General features: G+C 39.5%; 1 protein-coding gene across 10 annotated transcripts in view; it reads left to right on the top strand.

The window, feature by feature from the left end:
- Positions 1 to 8,174: 8,174 nt before the first annotated feature.
- The window catches only part of RAP1GDS1 (Rap1 GTPase-GDP dissociation stimulator 1), a 149,871-nt gene continuing 140,045 nt past the window's right edge, over positions 8,175 to 18,000 (top strand). For 6 of the 10 annotated variants that reach the window (XM_082729110.1, XM_082729111.1, XM_082729109.1 and 3 more), the window contains exon 1: positions 9,088 to 9,302. In XM_082729110.1, coding sequence (XP_082585236.1) covers positions 9,299 to 9,302 — 4 coding nt within the window. In that variant the 5' untranslated portion in view covers positions 9,088 to 9,298. Of the gene's footprint in view, positions 9,303 to 18,000 lie in introns of all 10 variants that reach the window. The other 4 variants (XM_082729106.1, XM_082729104.1, XM_082729108.1 and 1 more) reach the window with 4 other exon arrangements.

The raw sequence follows: 18,000 nt of genomic DNA, 5'->3' as shown, positions 1-18,000 counted from the left end.
ATAAATATCTGGCTTGCTGATCTGATAATTACAAAGTGTTATTTCCAATAAGTTTCCATGTGATTTTTTCATATTCCTATAATTGTTTTGCTCCCAGAAAACTGGGAATTGGTTTGTTTATCATAAAAATCGGATTTTGAAAGTGCAAATGCCTTAGAGAGATGGTTATGTCAAGAACACAAGAATCAATCAATGATGTTTATCAAGAACTTATACATACTGAACTCTTAACTAGGTTCTAGCAAGGAATAAAAAAAAAAAACATATAAAGGGGATCTGGATAGTGGAATGGGAAAGACAAAAATCATGAACTGATTAAAGCATACGCACATAATTAAAAGTTAGAAAAGTCTGTTTTCCAGCATGATTAGAGAACTAGTTAATAATAAGCTATCGAGTATACTCATATATACACATCACATATGTATCATTTACACATATAGGTTTTTACTAATTTTTATACATTTGCTGTAAGTTTAATATTAACTACTCAGGTGATATTAATATAAGTTTAATATTAACTACTCAGGTAGGTAGAATAAGCACCCCCCCCGCCCCGCCCCCAACCAAGATGTCTATATCTAAATCCCTAGCACCTGTAAATATGTTATTTTACATGGCAAAAGGGACTTTGCAGATGTGATTAAGTTAAGGATCAAGAGATAGGAAGATTATCCTGGATTATCCTGGAGGGCCCCAGATAACATGAGGGTCCTTATAAGGGAAAGAAAGAGGCAGGAGGGTAGAAGAAGATGTGATTGCTGGCTGGAAAGGAGCACAAGGCAAGCACTGTGGACAGCCTCTAGAAGATAGAAAAGGCAAGGAAACATCTTCTTCTGGAGCCTACAGAAAGGAATGCAGCCCTGTGGACACCTTGATTTTAGCCTAGTGAGCTCTGTTTTGGGATTCTGACCTCCAGAACTATAACACAATAAACCTGAGTTGTTTGAAGTCAATAATTTTGTGGTAATTTGGTTACAGCAACCATAGGAAACAAATACAAGTATATAAGGAAACTTTATAAAGCCTTTAAGACTTCAGAATCTTGCAGCCCCTCAGGATCATAGTTATAAGAATCAATTATTAGTGAACTGGAGGTAAATAGACATGCTGGTCAATGAAGCTTTTCTTCTCTAACGTCTGCATGAGCCAGTTTTTAACTTAATCACATCTGCAAAGTCCCTTTTGCCATGTAAAATAACATATTTACAGGTGCTAGGGCTTATTCTACCTACCTGAGTAGTATCACCTGAGTAGTTAATATTAGTAAATGATACATATGTGATGTGTATATATGAGTATACTCGATAGCTTATTATTAACTAGTTCTCTAATCACTAACTTTTAATTATGTGCTGTATGCTTTAATCAGTTCATGAACCTAGTTAAGAGTTCAGTCTTTTCTTGACATAACTCTCTATGAAAAAATCACATGGTTGCTATTCAATGCAGTCACTGTTAAGTTAGGTCTAGGTCATGATCCAGTCCTGGGATCGAGCCCTTTCCTTGCTTAGCAGAGCCTGCTTCCCCCCCAACCCCCCACCCCTCCTGCCTGCCTCTCTGCCTACTTGTGACCTCTTTCTCTGTCAAATAAATAAATAAAATATTTTAAAAAAAGACAAAGTCCTCTGATCCCAGGGTCCTGGGATTGCATCGGGCTCTCTGCTGGGCAGGGAGCCTGCCTCTCCTCTCTCTGTGCCTGCCTCTCTGCCTACTTGTGATTTCTGTCAAATAAATAAATAAATAATCTTAAAAAAAAAAGACAAAGTTCTCTTTTTGAATTACTTTATTTAAAAGGCTACTCTCAAAATGCTTTCATATGTTTCACAAAAGGAAAGTATGATTATAAGCCTTTGGCATAGATTACTTCAGATTAGCTTCAGTTAATTTTCTGAAACGGAAATTATTCCTAGATAAAAACTAAACCAGACAGGTAACTTTGCCAGTATAGAGAAGTAGGTAAAACAAAATATAGGTATTTCTTTCTCATGCAGTGTCACAGTGGAAGTGAGATTAGGGTTTAGGAAACTGGTTGAGATGAGGCAGTGTAATGAAATGGAAGACCATTTGAAATCAAACAGACCTGGTTCAAATTCCAGGTCTACCTTTTCTTGGTCATATGACATTAGGCAAATTAATCAAAATTTCTCCATTTCCTTATTTTTAAAATACCTAACTCATAGGGTTAGTATTAGAGGTTAGTATTATATGAGTGTTTTGGGTTTTGTTTTTTTTTTTTTTTTTGAGATTTTATTTATTTGAGAGAGAGAAAGAAAGAGAGAGAGCGCACAAGTAGGGGAAACAACTGAGAGAGAGGAAGAAGCAGGCCCCCTGCTAAGCAGGGAGCCCCATGTGGGGCTTGATCCCAGAACCTCTGGGATCATGACCTGAGCCAAAGGTAGACGCTTAATTAACTGAGCTCACCCAGGTGCCCCTACCTGAAGTTTCTGACACATAAATAATCCCAAGGTCATCAGAATTAATGTTAATTATTTTCACTTTTGCCTTAGGCCAGTACAGGGTTAGAGGAATGAAATGTTTTAAGACTTGGAGAATTTCTCAAGCAAGTGGGTGACCACGAGTGTATGTGGGTAGGTGGGGTAGAGAGTGAGATAATTTTAGGCAATAGAGATAAACGCCTCTTTCAGAACCAAGCACCATGGGGAAAAAAAAAGTCCTTAAAATTTGAAAGGCAGTTCATGGTTTCTCCCCTTGACAAATATAATTCACAGTTCTTCCAAAGAATTGAGAGTGAGAGACAAAGGGAACTCCCTGAAAAGACAAAATTAACTAGCACAGCCAGAGGTTGTTAGAGGTTCTTATCTTGGACTTTCCCTCTATGGCATTATATTCAACAATCAGTTCTCTAGGTGCTCTGAAGCCACCCATTTGTTTTACTTTGGTATAACTTTCCCATTATTGTGAAATGTGGAACATACAATGAGATGAGTAGACTGGGTAAGGAGCCTGTAAACTGAGACCTCATCCTTTTCTAAGCCTGTATCTCGTTAATGAACTCTCACAGACTGAGTTAAATTCAAAGTTTAGAGAAGGAAAGGAAGCAAAATTTACCCATAATTATCCAATAGTCTAAAAACACAGAGTTATAATAAATCCTTGTATATTATGGTTTGGAATCCTAGATGCAAAGCAAGCTTCTAACCCCTCCTTTTAAATGCAATAGAATGGCAAAGCCAATTGAAATTAAAATCGGCTAATTATCATTTCAAGAATAAATGAGCCTATATCCTAATCAAAAGTAGCTGTGTTAAATATTCACAAATGAAATATTAGAGTAATGCAGATTCTGTCTTTCATATTTGTAAATTTCAGAGACACGGGAACAAAAATATATTTTATAGACAATAAAGAAAAAGACAATCTTCAGATAAAGATATTTTATAAGTATTATTTTTTAATATGACAAAGTCACACAAAATATAAAGTATTTTCCCTCAACACATTTATCTATGTATCATTACAGTGAGAACTAGAATCAGAGAGATTTAGATTTTACTTCTGCTTCCTTTATTTACTAGTTAAGATCCTAAGTTGAATTACTTAACCTCTGAACATGTTTCATCTGTAGAGCTGAGATAATAATACCTCATTCAGAGTGCTGTTATATTATTTAAAATAAGCAACTACACAATACCTAATTAGTCACCAAGCCAATACCACTTCCTTAGGATTTCTCAAGACTATCCATTACTGGGATGCCTGGGCGGCTCAGTCATTTAAGCATCTGCTTTCCTCTCAGGTCATGATCCCAGGGTTCTGGGGTCAAGCCCTGCTTTAGGTTCTCTGCTCTGTGGGCAGCCTGCTTCTCCCTCTCCCTCTGCCCGCCACTCTGCCTACTTGTAATCCCTCTCTCCGTCAAATAAATAAGTAAAGTAAAAAAAAAAAAAAAAAAAAAAAAGACTGTCCATTATTTTGTCCCCACTGCTTCTATTTTAGTTCAGCTCACACCTAGAATATTACAATAGTTTCCCAGTCTCCAGTCTTGACCTCGTTCTTAGCCACTTCCCACTTTGCAACTATTACAATATAAATTTAACTATGATATTTTTGAACTTCAAACTTTCAAACCCTTCAGTAACTCCCTGCTACTATCAGGATAACATCCAATACCTCATCTCAGCCATTAAGGCCTTATAAGATTTGATCCCTCTTGTTTACTTTTATTTCATGACCTTTTCCCTTTCCCCAAATCTGTCCACACCTCACCCTAGCCATTAAGTGCTTGCACATTCCTCAAGACAAAACTGTGTTATTTACACTTGTGGTACCTAATTCCTAGGAAGCATGGCACATGCTGTCAACAAATACTGCTTTCTTTAACCTATTACTTCTTTTCCTACCCTTATACTGTTTTCATCATGTTATTACATTTCTCAGAAAGTGTCGATGACTCCCTGTTTCTTACCTTATCAAGTTTAAATTCCTTTGCTTGGCTTTTTTTACCCTCACGATCTGTCCCTCATACTAAATCTCTAGTCTTATTTCTAACTGTGCCCCAATATGCACCCTTTTTTATGGTCTTACAAATATGATATATCGATGCCTTAGCATATGCTGTTTTGCTCTCTTGGAATAGATGTCTTTCTTCCAACCTCTCTCCACAAAAATTCTATCCATCCATAGCCTCTCCTTATAAAGCCATCTTTGACTAATTTTTTTTCTTAATACGTCAGCACTCATAGACTTAGGAGATTTTCTAATAGGAAAGACTTTAAAAATGGACTGTTCCCTATTTCTGTTTCACACGATAACACCTATTGTTATCTCTTATAGCACTTAGCATAGTGCTGAGCTCAGAACAGATGATGTTGTAGTGCTTTGTTCCATCTAAAAAATGCATACAATCTAGGGTTATAGTTGTTTGCAATATGTAGATATGTGTCAGTTTGAGGTGGCAGACTATGAAAAAAGAAAATTTTAATTTCATAATATTTAGAAAATGGTTAACATATTAAGTGGGGGACAGATAGGGTTACAACGGGCCAGGGGTTAAGACATTTCTGTTATTTAAACCTAGACTAGCCTAAGCTCACAGAGGTATTTTGAAACTAGAGTTTAGGTAAAAGACTATTATTCACTGCCCACTCATTTCTTTATCACTGCAAAGTTCAGTTAACTACTCCAGTGAGATTCCCTTAAATGATATTCAGAACGTTGTGGTGAAGGAGAGGCAATCAGTTCCCTATTATTCTTTTAAAGAACATTCTATCTCTTATGTTCCAACTTCCTCTTGCTCTGCCACTCCTAGTATAGTTCCTTTAAAGAATTTAAGTCATTTTTTAACCTCTTTATGAAGTTTAAATTCTTAGCCAGTTATGTGCATCAATGAGGTAAGTTATATTATAAACCTTGCCAAAATAGAATGATTGTGAGCTTTTCTAATAAACATTTTCTTTGATCTTTCTTCCCCTACGTCCAACAGCTATCTGCCGAACTGTGAGCCAAGTTTCAAAAAAACCTTCATTTACAAATACATTTGTGATACCTAATACATCTTTTAGATAGAATGTGAAAACCTCTGCATTGTGCCAGAATGTCCTCTCTTATTTTGCAGCAGGTCTAATGAAATCCTAACTATTGCTTAACCCTGCGCATGGACACTAGCAGATTTATTTCTGGAAAGCTGTGACATCTGGAGAATATTTTCTAGCTATTTATGTAATCAGTGATTAGAGGTATCCTCAAAGCAATTTTTCTAATATGTAAGCTTTTTGAGATCAGGGGCCGTAGTTTATTTTTTTATCACTAGTGCCTACTACAGTGCCTAATATAGTAGGCAGTCAATCTCTATTCACTGAGTGAATAAACTGGTACAAAGACCAGTCTCCACCCAGCAGAAGACTCACAGTTTAACATAGAAATGACACAGATAGCAGCTGTCATCATCATCATCATTAAAAATATTTATTGTCGGAGCACCTGAGTGGCTCAGTGGGTTGGGCCTCTTCCTTCGGCTCGGGTTGTGATCTCGGGGTTCCAGGATCGCACCCCATGTTGGGCTATCTGCTCAGCGGGGAGCCTGCTCCCCCCCCCACTGCCTGCCTTTCTTCCTACTTGTGATCTCTGTCAAATAAATAAATAAAATCTTTTAAAAATATATATTTATTGTCTAATATTGTCTAAAAATATTTATTATCTAATTTTACTAGAGTTTATAAAAAGAATATTAACATCAATCTCTTAGGATAAAAACTCTGAAAGAATTCATACAACAAATTTTTATTGAGCACTTGCTGCATACGAGCTCTGTACCAGCACTGGGGATACAATGGCAAATAAAGCAGACAAAAATCTCTGCCTTTGGGGAGCTTAAATTTAAATTGGAGTGAATACTAATAGCAAAATATGTATTATTTTAGTGTTAAGTGCTAAGGAAAAAAATCAATATGGAATTCAGAATATGAAGTGGGAGTGTTGAAGGTTTAGATAAAATGGGTAGATAGGGAAGTCCTCATCCAACTAACTTTTGAATAAAAAGATGAAGGCAGAAAGTAAAGATATGAAATAAGGTCGTATTTCTAAAACAGGAGAAGAAAGGTGAGGTGAGGAGAACTAGTGTTATGTGTAAAAGGGTAGATGTTACACTAAACCACTTCCACATGTACAATTGAGTATTGGGTCTCACTGCCATCGTATCAGTGCTTTGAGACTCACTGTATGCAGTATGCCTAGACAGCCCTATGGTTTTAATTAGTAGGAGTGCTGAGGAAATGGATTATAGAATGGAGCAGAACAAATAAAGCACTTAAACTAGTGTCAGGTGGGAGGTCACAAAGCTGCTTCAGCAGCTTTTGCTAGTTTGAATTCGTACATCCAAATGAAAGATAGAAAGTGCTCTTAGAAATTATTTTAATACAGAATTAGAAAGGAAAGTAACAGGAAAAATGAAGCAAGTAGATTTGAGAATCTGGAAGAGATTAATGAGAAAGACAAAAAAGAAGACCAGCAATACAAAAGGACCAATGGTGAGCTGGAGAGGTCCAAAATGAATGTGGAACATGGTGGGGGTGTGTATGTGCGTAACCTGCATTGGTATGTTATGGATTTGCTCATGTCCCCTGCAAACTCATATGTTTAAGACCTAACACCCAGTATCTCAGAATTTAACCTTATTTGAAAATAGGGTCATTGTCGATATAATTGAAGGTGAAGTCATACTAGAGTAGTTGGGCCCCTAATCTACTATGACTGGCATCCTTATTAAAAAAAGACACCACATTTGGACATGCCGTGTGTGAAGATTGTGGAGTTATGCCACTACAAGCCAACCACCTATCAGAAGCTAGGAGAGGCTTGGAAGAGATCCTTCCTCGTTGCTCTCAGAGGGAGGATGGCCCGGACAACACTTTAATTTCAGACTTCTGGCCTCTGGAACTGTGAGACAATTTCTATTGTTCTGAGCCACACCTTTAGTGATACTTAGTTACCGGCAGCCCTAGGGAACTCATTTAGCAGGTGAGATTAGTTTAAGGCCAACAACAAAAACATCCGTCTATCACGGAAAGGCAAAAAGTGCGTTATGAGTGATGTACCTGATTGTCTTAGGGATCAGAAAGACCTAATGGCTTGGACATCTGTAATTAAAATTGTATTTTCTTGTTTCACCAAACCTCTCTTTTTAATTATCACGTTTCATTTTTGTTTTTATAAGACTCACAGGAAATCTGCTCTGCTTAAAGAATTACAAGGCACTTCTGACCTTTGTGCTTATAGTATCAAAAACGGTAACTGATCTGACCTTAAGAGAGGGTCACGGCTTAAGGGACGGAAAGCGCCTTTTATCAGCATTGAATTCAAAAAGTTGAAAGGGAAAAGCAACCTGGTTTCAGCTATAAAGCATCTCTCTTCCACAGGTTGTACTGCTGACGGCGGCCCTCTCCCCCGCAGGAGCGCGGCCGTTGCTGCCCGGGGAGAGCGACCTGACTCCCCACAACTGGCAGGGATCATAGCAAGGCAGGGTACTGAGAACAGGGTTTCCTGCAGCCTCCTCCCGTAGGGCAGAGGAACGAAAACCAGCCCCTTGCCTGCGCGCATGCTCAGTCAGGAGTGCGCCGTCCACCGAGCGCGCCCGAGCTCAGTTTTCCCCGCAGCTGGGGGGGGGGGGGCGCCGGGAACCGGCCGCGGCCGGGCGGACCGAGGAAACTCCGGCCGTCCGGCCGACGGGCGGGCGGGCGGGCTGGGCGGGGCTGCCGCTTACTCAGCCCGACTTTCATTCTCCTGTCTCGGTAACCCTGTTCCCGCCACCATCAAAGGGAGTGGGGCGGAGCTGTGCACCGACCGGTAGGGAGGAGCCCGAGGGCACCCTAGTTAAATGGCCTTTCAGGCTTCTCCGGGGAATGGAAGGCCGCGCTTCTCTAAGAACACACTCCTAGAGGAAACCCTGGGGCGATCGCTTTTCTCGACTGCTCAGGCCTCTGTTTTTAAACTAGTCACAGCCTAGACAACCCCACTATCCCACTGCTGAGCCCGCTGAGGTTAATAGCCCGCCCAGCGACCACCCTCCTGCTCTCCGCCCAGCGGCCCCACAGACTGCTTGGAAAGCGGGCGTCCCCAGGAACCTATCTGCCAGAGGCACTGGCTTCGTCGTCTATACGTCCATTCCAGCTCCGTTTCAGGATGTCCGCCCTGCTTCCCCCACCCAAGCGTCTCCTCCGGGAAATTCCCGCCTGTACAGGAGGGTTGTCCCGTAATGAACACGGGCCCGTTTTCCGGGTGTGGGTTGGCGGGTCGGGGAGCAAGCCGGGGCAAGCCAGCCAGTAGCATTCGGGACTCAGTATATCCGCGCTGTATTCTCTCCGGCCCATCCACCGCACCTCAGGCAGTCGCCATCAAGCCGCTCCGCGGCGGCTGCAGCTGGTCCGCAAACACGCCCACCCGCACGCTCAGATTCACTGGCCTCGGGGGCGGGGGAGGGGGAACGGGGTAATGGCACTGAGCATGCTCTGTGGAGAGGGCGGGGCCCTCCCGGGCCGCGAGTCTAGGCAGGCGCTCCTCAGGCCGGCTCGGCGTCCCCGCCGCCCGCCCGCTCGGAGCCGCGCCCGCCGCAGGCTGCGCCCGCCCCGCCCCGCCCCGCCCCGCCCCCCGCCGCTCGTCCCCGCCGCGGCCGCGCCGCCTGCAGCAGCAGCAGCAGCAGCAGCTGCTCCTCCCCGGCGGCCGCCCCCCGCGGGTCCCTCCCTGGCTGCGGGAGAGACTGAGGTAGAGGGAGGACACAGCGCCGCGCCGCTCGCACCAGAGACCTTCGCCTCGCCCTGCTGGCTCCTCACCCTCTGGGAGAAACATGGGTAAGTCATCCTTCCTCCCCCGTCATCGCCTGACATTTTTCTCTTTCTCGGCGTGTTGCAGGGTGGGAAGCATTTCTCGTGCAAAGTTGCCGGATTTCTCCAATCCACGCGTGTAATACAGTGGCTCCTCGTCCGGGGAGAGTCGGCGCACGCGGAACGCACGCCGGTCCCCGGGCTGGGAGGGTCCCGAGCGCGGGGTGGGGTCGGGCCGCGGGGCGGACCGCCGCCCGGCTCTCGGGCACCTCGCAGCCGCGCCTCCCCTCCTCCATTCTTCCTGCCCGAGCCGGTGCCCCGGCACCGCGGAGCCTGCCTCGCGGGCTAGCATCCTCTGCCCCATCCCCGTTTCCCCGGAGGCCGCCCGCTTCCTTTCCCCGGCGTCTGCTGGTGTAGAGGCTCGGTCCCACCGCGAGAGAGACCACTTCGCGTAACTTCCCTGTCAGGGCGACCTTTCCCCATCTTGAGGACTGTGCATCCCGAGGCGGGGAAGTGAGAGCAAGTAGTTTGTCAGGGCGATTGTACAACCTGCACGGAGATTATTTTTGATGGGGGAGAACGGACAGCCTCATAGGTTGAGAGGATGACTTGTCAGAGGCCACGAGGAACGTGAGGAGGGAGGGATAGAACCGCTAGCTGTTGAATTGGTGTTGGGCGACTACAGTGTGCAATACTGCTGTGCTCGACCCGTTTTTTCGGTTCCTTCGCGTGTCTGCTGTAGGAGGAAACGCACCCTGGAACGTGTTACCGAACTTACGTGTTAGTTATTCTTTCCCAGCTTTCCCTGCCTTAATCTACATAATCTGATTTTAGTTGCTTTGTATGCATGGTTAATCTCAAGAAATTGTTTTGGGTGAGATACTTAAAACCGAATATATTTTCTAAGCCTACATATAATTAATTTATCTTAAAATTTTTTTCATAACATATTGCTGAAGTTTTAAGTTCAGTAATTACAAAAACGTCTGATGAGTTCTGTGATTAAAAGACGATTTCTTTTCTTTTTTTTTTTTTTTTAATAGTAGCGATTTGGAATACTATACTTCGACATGTTCCTAGTTTGCTTCCACTCCTGTTATAATTTCCTCTTTTTAAAATTTGCTCCTTTGGCATCTGTCAACTCGGACTTTTCCCACCCCTTCCGTGCAAGTTATTTTAAGCCTAAAATGACTGTGTGGTTCTTTCATCTGTCAATACAGTGCTCAACACGTCTAGAGTTCAGTCACGGCAACTTAGAATCTTCAAGGAAGTATCTAAATCTAGAAATGGTGTCGATGGAGCTTACTGGAAAAGCACATCCTCCAAGCTCTGTTTCAGACGTTTGGCCATATAATGAATGGGAAGAGGCTAGTGTTGGAGGAGGAGGTGGTATGAATGAAAAATGAATCTATGGCCCTGAACTTTATTTTCAGTTCAGCCCCCCCCCCCTTTTAATGTAAAATTGGGTGACCCATACGGACCTAGCTTTTCTCTAGGAGTAGAATTTTAAATAGTAGAATTTTAAATTTAATTCAGGTTATTGAACACATTGTGAATTTTCCCTGAACATACAAATTTTTTCTCCTTATTTACCTGCCACAAGTTTGGCCTGTAAAATACATTTACCCATATTTCAAGGTGAGCTAAAAAATCCATTTAAATAAAATTTTAACTTACATGTTGAGTCAGAATCTTTTCAGTAGAAAAAATTCAGTTCTTTTGCAATACTTAAGAATGAAAATACTTAAAATTATTTATTTAAAAATAACTGATCTTCAAAATCTTGAATGTTATTGCTTGATTTCAAAGAATGTTCAGATAGAAACCCATCTCTCATATGAAGCTTCTCAGATACTCTGATTAAATCAGTCTCCTCATAACACTCTGTACCTTGTTGGAAGCTTTTTAGCACTTACATAATCTGCCTTATAATGGAGTTGTTTATGTGTGTGTGATGTGCATTTAGTAATGAGTTCCCGAAGATGTGAATTATGTCTTAACTAATTTTTGTGTACCCCATAGTGCTTTCTACATGGTAGATATTCAATAAATCTTTGGTGAGTTCACTGCTGAACTTAAAACCTATCTATTATTTTCAATTATGAACCTGAAAGTATTGGCTCTGAACATTCAGGTTGGTAGATAATTATGGAGGTTTGGAGGAATTGGGAACAGAGAAGTATAATTATACTACAAGTCCTCTTCTTACTAAAAAAAAAAAAAAGAAATGAAAGTTGGGTTGTCTTAGAGGTATGGGTTTTGGGGTAGCCTCTAGACAAACCATTTCCTTCTGCACTGCTGTCTTCCATGGTAAGGAGGTTTAGTGTTTGATTACTAGGTATATGCAATAACATAAAATTGAAACCTTGTGAAGCAGTTTCATATTTGGAGCCAAGGAAGTTATAACAATTGATACATACATAAGAGGTATCCTGACTGATGGTGGGAAAGAAATCACTTTTTAAAGTCTTTCTAAGAAATAAATAAGGTGATTAAAAAAAATATTCTCATGGCAGTGATTTCTCTCTGTAAGAAAGTGAAGAAAACTTTCTGTATTGTCTTATGGGCCATGGCTATAATACATATTTTATCATAAATTCACTATGTACTTAATATTTATTGAATATCACCCATGTACAATGAATTGTAGGAGGACAGAGATAAGACATTCATACTTCAAGTTGCATATAACCTTAATAGGAACAATATGATACATACACAGATAGCTGTAATAGAAATAAAGTATAAGTGATATAAAAGACCTTTACATATATTATAGATTCAGGGCACGGAGAGGTTTTAGAAGAGGGATGTTATTTGAATGAAAGGTTGGTTAAGCTTTTGAAAGGTAGAAATGAATGGAGACTGTTAGGATGGGGTTAGCAGGAGAGGTATTGCACAAATGAAGACATAGAGATAGACACCACTCAAGGATGATTAAATAGCCATGTTTGGCTGGAGCAAGAGGTAAGGTAAGAGTGGGTGTCAGAGAAAAAAAAAGTATTTGTAGGTAAAGACCAGATAATGGAGGACCTTAAATGCTAAGTTGAGGTTTTTTGGACTTTGACTTGTCTGTTGAGGGACTATGAAACATTTTTATGCAGTTAAGTGATGGATCACATCTGTGGTTTAGAAAATTAATCTGTTAATTGATTGAAGGATGGGTTAGATGAAAAAATAGAGAACACTTCAGAAGGTGTTTGTTGTAGTTTGGATGGAAATATTTACCAACCAGAACTAGGCTATAGAAGTGGAAATAGAATGTTGCAAATGAAGAACAGGATTCACTAGCCAACCAATTGAATATAGAGTTGAGAAAGAAATACAGTATCGCCTGGGCAATAAATAAAATGCAGAACTATTAATATATATTTAATCCATTCGAAGAGGAAACATGAACAGTCAACTTTGGACCTGAAGAGTTGGACATTTAGATTCTCTGCTCATTGATGACAAGGACTCTCATTAGGTTTTGAATACATTTTTAACATTAGTGTCTGGCACATAGTAGCCATGCAGTAAATATTTGTTGACTGGCTGAAACTAGGTAAGAAAATATTTAGGTAAAAACTAGGTAAAAAAAAAATTTAACAAATAGTTATTTTAACTTTTAAGAGAGGATTTGAATAGGAAGTTATCCATAAATATCCTGAGATGATATTTCAAGTTAGTTTGGAGGCTGAGAGGCAACAGAGAGAATAAAATTTGTCCAAGGTTAAGAATCTTGAGGAATGACCCATTGTTGGGGAAGAAGAATGGAATGAGACTGAATGACAGTGAAAGACAGTGAAAGAGAAGGAGTGAAAGACTAGAATTGGCCTGTGGCTAATTTCATTAAAGACTAAATGGTCAATAATGTCCATTGCTTTGGGACAGAGTGGTAAGGACTGAGAAAAGGACCTGTGTTGATAGGGTTTGATTAGGATATTACCCAGGATATTTTCTAAAAAGCAGCTTTAAAAGATATAGTAGATATGGAGTTCAGTTGTAGAGGCTGAGTAACAAGTAAGTGGAACTAGAAATTCACTATGTATTTATGCTTTATCCCTTGACCTATTTGAAGATATGTTAAGTAAGCATAGGTTTCTTTAAACATTTTTAAAACATTGCACTTTACATGGAATGACACATGCTATTTTCTTGCCTGAGAATAATTTGTAATTTCACCATAGTGCTTCACATTTCTTTGACGTTCGGTTTTTTATGCCATTATGTCTTAGTATAGTATACTTTTTATGCTTGCAAAATCTGTCGTGCAGAGTGAGCTTAGAAATGGTTTTATAATTTTACATGGCATTTTACCTAAAATACACTCTTTACTGATGAATGGTTTTATTACTTTTTATTTACTATTAGATTTTGTGAATATGGGATTTCTCTAGTTATATTTATGCCTCTTACTATACTCTTAATTCCTGGAGTTTTTTTTTTTTCTCTATAAATATATATTAGCTTTATAGAGAAATTTTCCCCCCTCTTTTATTTTTAAGTTCAGGAATGGTTTCACAGATAAATTTAGAAAATAGTACTTTTACTTGTTTCTTTTTTTTTTTTGTGAATTAGAGTGATACATTTTTTTTGGTAAAGTGGTAATCAATCAAATTTATTATTTTGAAGAGCATAAATAACAGATTGCCTAGTTCAGCAATTTTCCTTATGTTGGCATTATATCTTTGTCCCATATACCTATTTTTTTTTCAGATGGGAAAAGGGTTAAATTCACTATCTTTGGTAGAGTCATATTTTGAAGTCTCTAGTACTACTATATGGGAAGTTAGGATAGCGCGAATTCATTTTGAGAACTGTTAGGTTTTAACTTTCACGGTGGAAGTTTCTGGGTGCCTTTGGGGAAAATAGTGTGGCTTTCCTCTTCAGAGATTCCAGGTCACCTGAATTTGGGCAATTCTGGTGTTATTAGTGGCACGAGCAGTGGCCATAAGAATTACCCAAATTTTTAGGAGTGCCTTGGTGGCTCAGTGGGTTAAGCATCTGGCTTTGGCTCAAGTCATGATCTCGGAATCTTGGGATTGAGCCCACATTGAGCTCTCTGCTCAGCAGGGAACCTGCTTCCCCCTCTTTCTCTGCCTGCTGCTGAGAAACTTTTGTTGCTGGAAGTTAAAAGTGAGAATTAGGATAGTGATAAATGGAAGTGTTAAATTGAGCTGTAGCTTACAAACTCCAAAGTCCTTCCAACCAACTTTTTGTACAGAAAATGAATTTTTTCCGTATGAGCTCTGTATCTGTCCTCTGCTCTAAAGGCTATTTTTGCTTAATTTTGTCCATATTTATGACTTCAACTACTATATATATGCTATTAGTCCCTACATATACTATATGTGTTTATATATATTATTAAATATGCATGCGTGTATATACTATATATGTAGTCAGTATAGGCATACATATACTATACTTATAGTATACTTATAGTATATGTAGGCATACTTTTAACAATATAGGTTACTACATATGTTATATATAATATGTAGGCACTATATATAATGTTTGGGCTATACGTAGGCACTTTATATAATACATGTATGGACAATAATAAATGTAGGCACAGGGGCGCCTGGGTGGCTCAGTGGGTTACAGCCTCTGCCTTCAGCTCAGGTCATGATCCCGGGGTCCTGGGATGGAGCCCCACATCAGGCTCTCTGCTCATCAGGGAGCCTGCTTCCTCCTCTCTCTCTGCCTGCTTCTCTGCCTACTTGTGGATCTCTGTCAAATAAATAAATAAATTAAATATTTAAAAAATAAATATGTAGGCACATATACATGTATGGGCTATCTTTTTATCTAGGTGATTATTAAATATTTCTACATGCATAGTTAATTCAGACTCATTCAGTTCAAAATGAAATTCATCATGCAGTTTTTAATAATGATTAACTAGAAGTGTGATGGTTAATGTTTAACCAAAAGCCCTTCTCCAAAAAAGCCCTGATTTGTGGAGGTTGTTGATATCCTGTGAATGTATAGTTAGGAAAAGATGAGCTGCAGTAAACCATTATATAGTAGATCCATCATATAGATACAGATAATAGTGAAATGTAGTAAAATAATTAAGTAGTTATGAGTTTGAGTATTAATACCTTTTTTTAACATAACTTATTTAGGCTTATTAGGTTAGTAATGGCTGTTTTAATAGTTGCTTCATAAAATTCCTGAAAATTTAATAATCATGTCTCATGGGCTGGTACAAGAGGGTTTTACTACACCAATGAATTAATAATTACTATTATCATTTAATAAGAATTATTGATGTCAATTATGTTAATGCTTTAATTTAATCTTTTCAACAATTCTGTGAAGTAGATGACACTGTCCCCATTTTACTGATTCACAGAATCAGATAATTTATGCAGGGGAAGAGAACTAAGTCTCTAAAATCCTGTTCAGAGCAGTGATTCTCAGACTCTAGCTTACTTAAGAATCATGTAGCGTTTTTTAAAAAGAAAAAATTACTAGGCCCCACCCTCAGAAATTTTGATTCTATAGGTGTTGGGTGGGCTGAGAATTTGCTTTGTCAAGACATTGGCAGATGATGTTGCACTTTCAATAGCATCGCTATAGAGCATAGGTTTGTAGGCTTTTTACATAAAGGGCCAGATGCTAAATATTTTAGGCTTTGTAGGCCAATAGGCAAAATCAAAGATATTACATACAAAGAGAGAAATATATGATGAAAGGAAACAAATATCCACAAATATTTTGTTGTTGACTGAATTCAAAGTATGACATCAAGTGAACACAAGTTATTGCAATACAGATCTACTAATGAAAATATTATAATTCTGTTTTTCAGATAGCATTTCACTTAATTGGTATTCAGAGTTACCGTATCATCAGAATTGATCCAGATGTTATTTGTTAATACAGATCTGTAATGTGATTTAATGGATTTTGTCTTTGAAACATGTTTTTACACAGATAGATACTGCCAAATACTGTTATCAGTCATGAGCATATGATTTTATTAATGAGCATATTCATTTCTATAAAAGGAATTTATAGAATTCTTTTAGATTCTTATTCTCTTGATACTTGCTATTTAGCATGCTACTACATTGCAGGTTAACTGCTTCTGACAGAAAGGTAGAAGCTCCTCAGTTGCTTGGTAAAGTGTATTTTTGATGTATAGAAGTTTCTTTTGCATTTGAAATGAGGTCTGAAAAACACTGCTGTAACCATAGCTTGAGCTTGCAAAATATATCTGTTGCAAATTTGTGTATGCATTGAGATCTTCTTCTTTTAACATTTGACTGCACAGAGATCACAAGTAGGCAGAAGAAATTATATGATTAAGGAGGGTTAAATGGTAATCTTTTGACACAGGTGCATCCCCCCCAACATATTAAATAAAAAAATATTTTTTTATTTCCATAAAGATATAGGCTTTCTCCCTTTTTTTTTTTTTGAAAATGTCTTTCATTTTCTGACCTTTGGTAAAAGACAAAAGTGAGAAAATATTTCTCTACTGTAGTAAGATGGCAACTAACACTGGGTCTCAGTTGGAGATACAACATGAAATGGTGGGACTATGGCAAACTGGAGGATATGAGCCTAACCTAAAAGAGGGATTCCCTACTCAACTATAACCATTTTGCCATGTAGGAATATGAGCCTAGGGAAGGGAAAGCCTAGGGAAAGATTTGGGGACTTTTAAAAGAAATCAGAAATTAGATTTTTATCTAGATATGGTTGGCCCTTGAGCAACATGGGAGTTAGTGGGATGTACCTCCCACAGAGTAAAAAAATCCACATGTAATGTTTGAGTCTCCTGAAAACTTGACTACTAATAACCTACTGTTGAAGTCTTACTGAGAACAGTAGAGTAACATACATTCTTATATGTATGTTATATATATATTATATATAACAGTATTTTATATATATTGCATACTGTTTTCTTTTAAGATAAGCTAGAAAAAGTAAAATGTTAATTAAGAAAATCATAAGAGAACATATATTTACAGTGCTGTACTGTATTGAAAACAATACAGTGGACTCACTGTTGGGTCCCCCAATAATGGGGGAGGAGCGAGACTGATAAAAAGCGAAGGTCAAGCAAGCTTTATTTCGCGGCAAATAAAAAGGAGAATCAAACTGACCGATCGGGGCTGTCTCTTACAAAGAGGCAACCCCTCCCTGCCTTACAGACTAACTTTTATAGAGCAAAGACCATGTGGTTGGGCCTGGCCACACATAGGTGGCCAGTGAGATTGTAACACACAGAGAAAGCTGCACAGTCATGCTAGGTCACACACAGGTGGCCAATTGAATTACAATTTACCCTGTAGTAGCTATTTGAACTAGCCTATCACCTTGGTCAGAATTGGCACCCAAAAGGTGGGGCCCACACTCCTTGGTAGCTAGGGAGACAGTATGCCGCTCTACTGCTTGGATGTCTCCACCTGACCCGAATCACCCCTGCACTGGGGCTGTTATCTCCACCTGACCTGACATGCCCTTGTATTTGGGCTTTGTTACCTGGGACTGCTTACTTAAAAGCAAGCCCTGGACTTGCTTTTAAGTAAGTTCCCCTGGGGGGAGGTGGGGCAGGGTCAGTTTAAGTTTTACTACATAAACAAAATCACTGTTTAACGGGATGGTATCGCTCTGGCTAAATAGGCCCTTACACTCACACTATAGGTTGGTCCGTCCATGTGGTCAAAAATGGCAAGATCTCCTCTTTTTCTTTTTTATGGCTGCATGATACTCG

This window comes from Mustela nivalis (assembly GCF_964662115.1).
Source record: "Mustela nivalis genome assembly, chromosome: 4".
NCBI lineage: Eukaryota > Metazoa > Chordata > Mammalia > Carnivora > Mustelidae > Mustela > Mustela nivalis.
Note: the sequence above shows the minus strand (reverse complement) of the source record. Positions and strands in the feature narration are given on the sequence as shown.